The sequence below is a fragment of the Echinops telfairi genome, unplaced genomic scaffold, assembly GCF_000313985.2.
Source record: "Echinops telfairi isolate 266 unplaced genomic scaffold, ASM31398v2 ScPeMD7_655;HRSCAF=1070, whole genome shotgun sequence".
NCBI classification, from domain to species: domain Eukaryota; kingdom Metazoa; phylum Chordata; class Mammalia; order Afrosoricida; family Tenrecidae; genus Echinops; species Echinops telfairi.
The window spans coordinates 2189173-2191056 of NW_022104553.1; the positions used below are offsets into that span (position 1 = coordinate 2189173).

At 41.2% G+C, this 1884-nt stretch overlaps 1 protein-coding gene across 1 annotated transcript in view; it reads left to right on the forward strand.

Annotated features, from left to right (window-relative positions):
• The window catches only part of RPP40 (ribonuclease P/MRP subunit p40), a 36926-nt gene that overhangs the window by 32443 nt on the left and 2599 nt on the right, over positions 1 to 1884 (forward strand). Inside the window, exons 6-7 of the mRNA XM_004711645.4 lie at positions 1175 to 1373; positions 1499 to 1633. Of these exons, the coding sequence (XP_004711702.1) occupies positions 1175 to 1373; positions 1499 to 1633 (334 nt within the window). The remainder of the gene's footprint in view (positions 1 to 1174; positions 1374 to 1498; positions 1634 to 1884) is intronic.

Genomic DNA, 1884 nt, shown 5'->3' on the forward strand with positions numbered 1-1884 from the left:
TCTTTGTTACGTTCCCCTTGATCCTGTTTCTTTTATTAATGTTCTTCTCTACATGATCCATTGTGGTTTTCTAGTGAAAGTAATATATAACAATAGCCTTAATAATACAAAAGATGATACATGGCATAGTTCAGTCAATACAGTTCATTAAAGTTTCCTATGGTTTACCATTCAGTATTTTTTTACATACCTGTTACTAACACAAGGGGGCAGTATTCACATCAACCACAGCTGAATGTAAAAAGACTGATCAGCATCCAGATTAAGTTCCTATGGTACAGATATTTTTTGTTGTAGTTGATGATTTTACAGTACATGATTTTACATTTACCCAGTAATTATAATTCATGAAATGTTTTACCTCCAATACTGCTGCTTTCAACACAGTTGCTGCTTTTAACAGAGTAGCTAATTTCAACACAGCAGCTGCTTTCTACATAGTAACTGCTCTCTACACGTGTGTGACTGGTCCACATAAGTACCTTATAGCGCCAACCTTGTCATATACACCTGTATTTGTACTGGGTATATGTGATGGGGTTGGCGGGATGATATCATCACGCCGGGTACTTGTATGTGGGTGGACCCGCCTGGAGACAGAGGAGCGGTGTCTCTGTTCCTAAGACCATCAGAAATATGTGTTTTCTGATGATCTTAAGCAACCCCTGTGAAAGGGTCATTCGACCCCCAAAAGGGTCGCAACCCACAGGTTGAGAACTGCTGCCATAGAAGGAGCCCTGGTGGCGGAGTGGTTATACATTGGACTGCCATCTGCAAGGTTAGCAGTAGACCACTCGCTGCTCCTAAGGAACAAGACAGGGCCTTCTACCGTAAATGGCTACAGTTTCAGAAACGCAGGCAAATCTACTCTGTTTTGTAGAGTCGCTAGAGTCAATATTGACTCGATGGCAGTGAGTTTGGCTTGGGTTTGGTAGAGATCTAAAAGTGTGAGACCTGTCTAGAAAAAGTCTGAGAGAAGGTGAATGTTTGCAGAACTTTGGCAAGTTTAAGGTGCAAAAGGCAGCTTAAATGATTTGTATTTGAGTATAGTTTTGCACAACTTCATCTTACTTGATCCAGGGTTCTGCCTGCTTCCCATCAATCTTAAATGGGAGTCGGGTACTTCCAGAACTTTTAAAAAATATCTAAGTGACCATAAATGCTGTGTTTCAAGGTGCAGATGAATCAACGATGATGTCATACTTTTCCAATTACCAAATTCAGGAGCACCAGCCAAAAATAAGCCAGAGCCTGCTGACAGACCTGCAGTGCCCAGTGCTGCAGAGCCCCATGCTCCAGGGGGAGCCCGAGGTGGCATGCAGTGCCCAGGAACTCTTCGACTGGCTGGGAGCGGTCTTCAACCATGTGAGCTTGTACGTATCTGGTCTCATGGGGAACTTTTGTGGAGCTGGCTTTCATTTTCTGGTTTTTTGGGTGTTTGTTTTAATGTGGGTTGAAAGTGATTAATGTGTTTTCTTTTCTTTTTTTTTTGTGGCAGAAATAATGAGTCTAATAATTTCATATCAACTTATTGCTGCCCTCAGCCAAGTACAGTGGTGGCAAAAGCTTATTTATGTACAATCACTGGTTTCCTACTGCCACAGAAAATTGGTCTCTTACTGGAACAGCTATGGTGAGACTCTTGCCTTTTCTGCCTTTCTGTGTGCCAACATGCTACTGTAGGACCCTGATGGGCTGCAAGTTATAGGGCCTTCTCACATTTTTTGTTTTCCTTTCTTAAGCTCAATGTGTAGTACCATTATCATCTTAAATGACATAATTATCCTTCTTGATAGAAATATTCTATTATGTCATTGTCCTTATGAGAAGAAAAAGGGTGGAGCTTTAAATTGTACTTTAAAAAAATCATTTTATTGGGGGCTC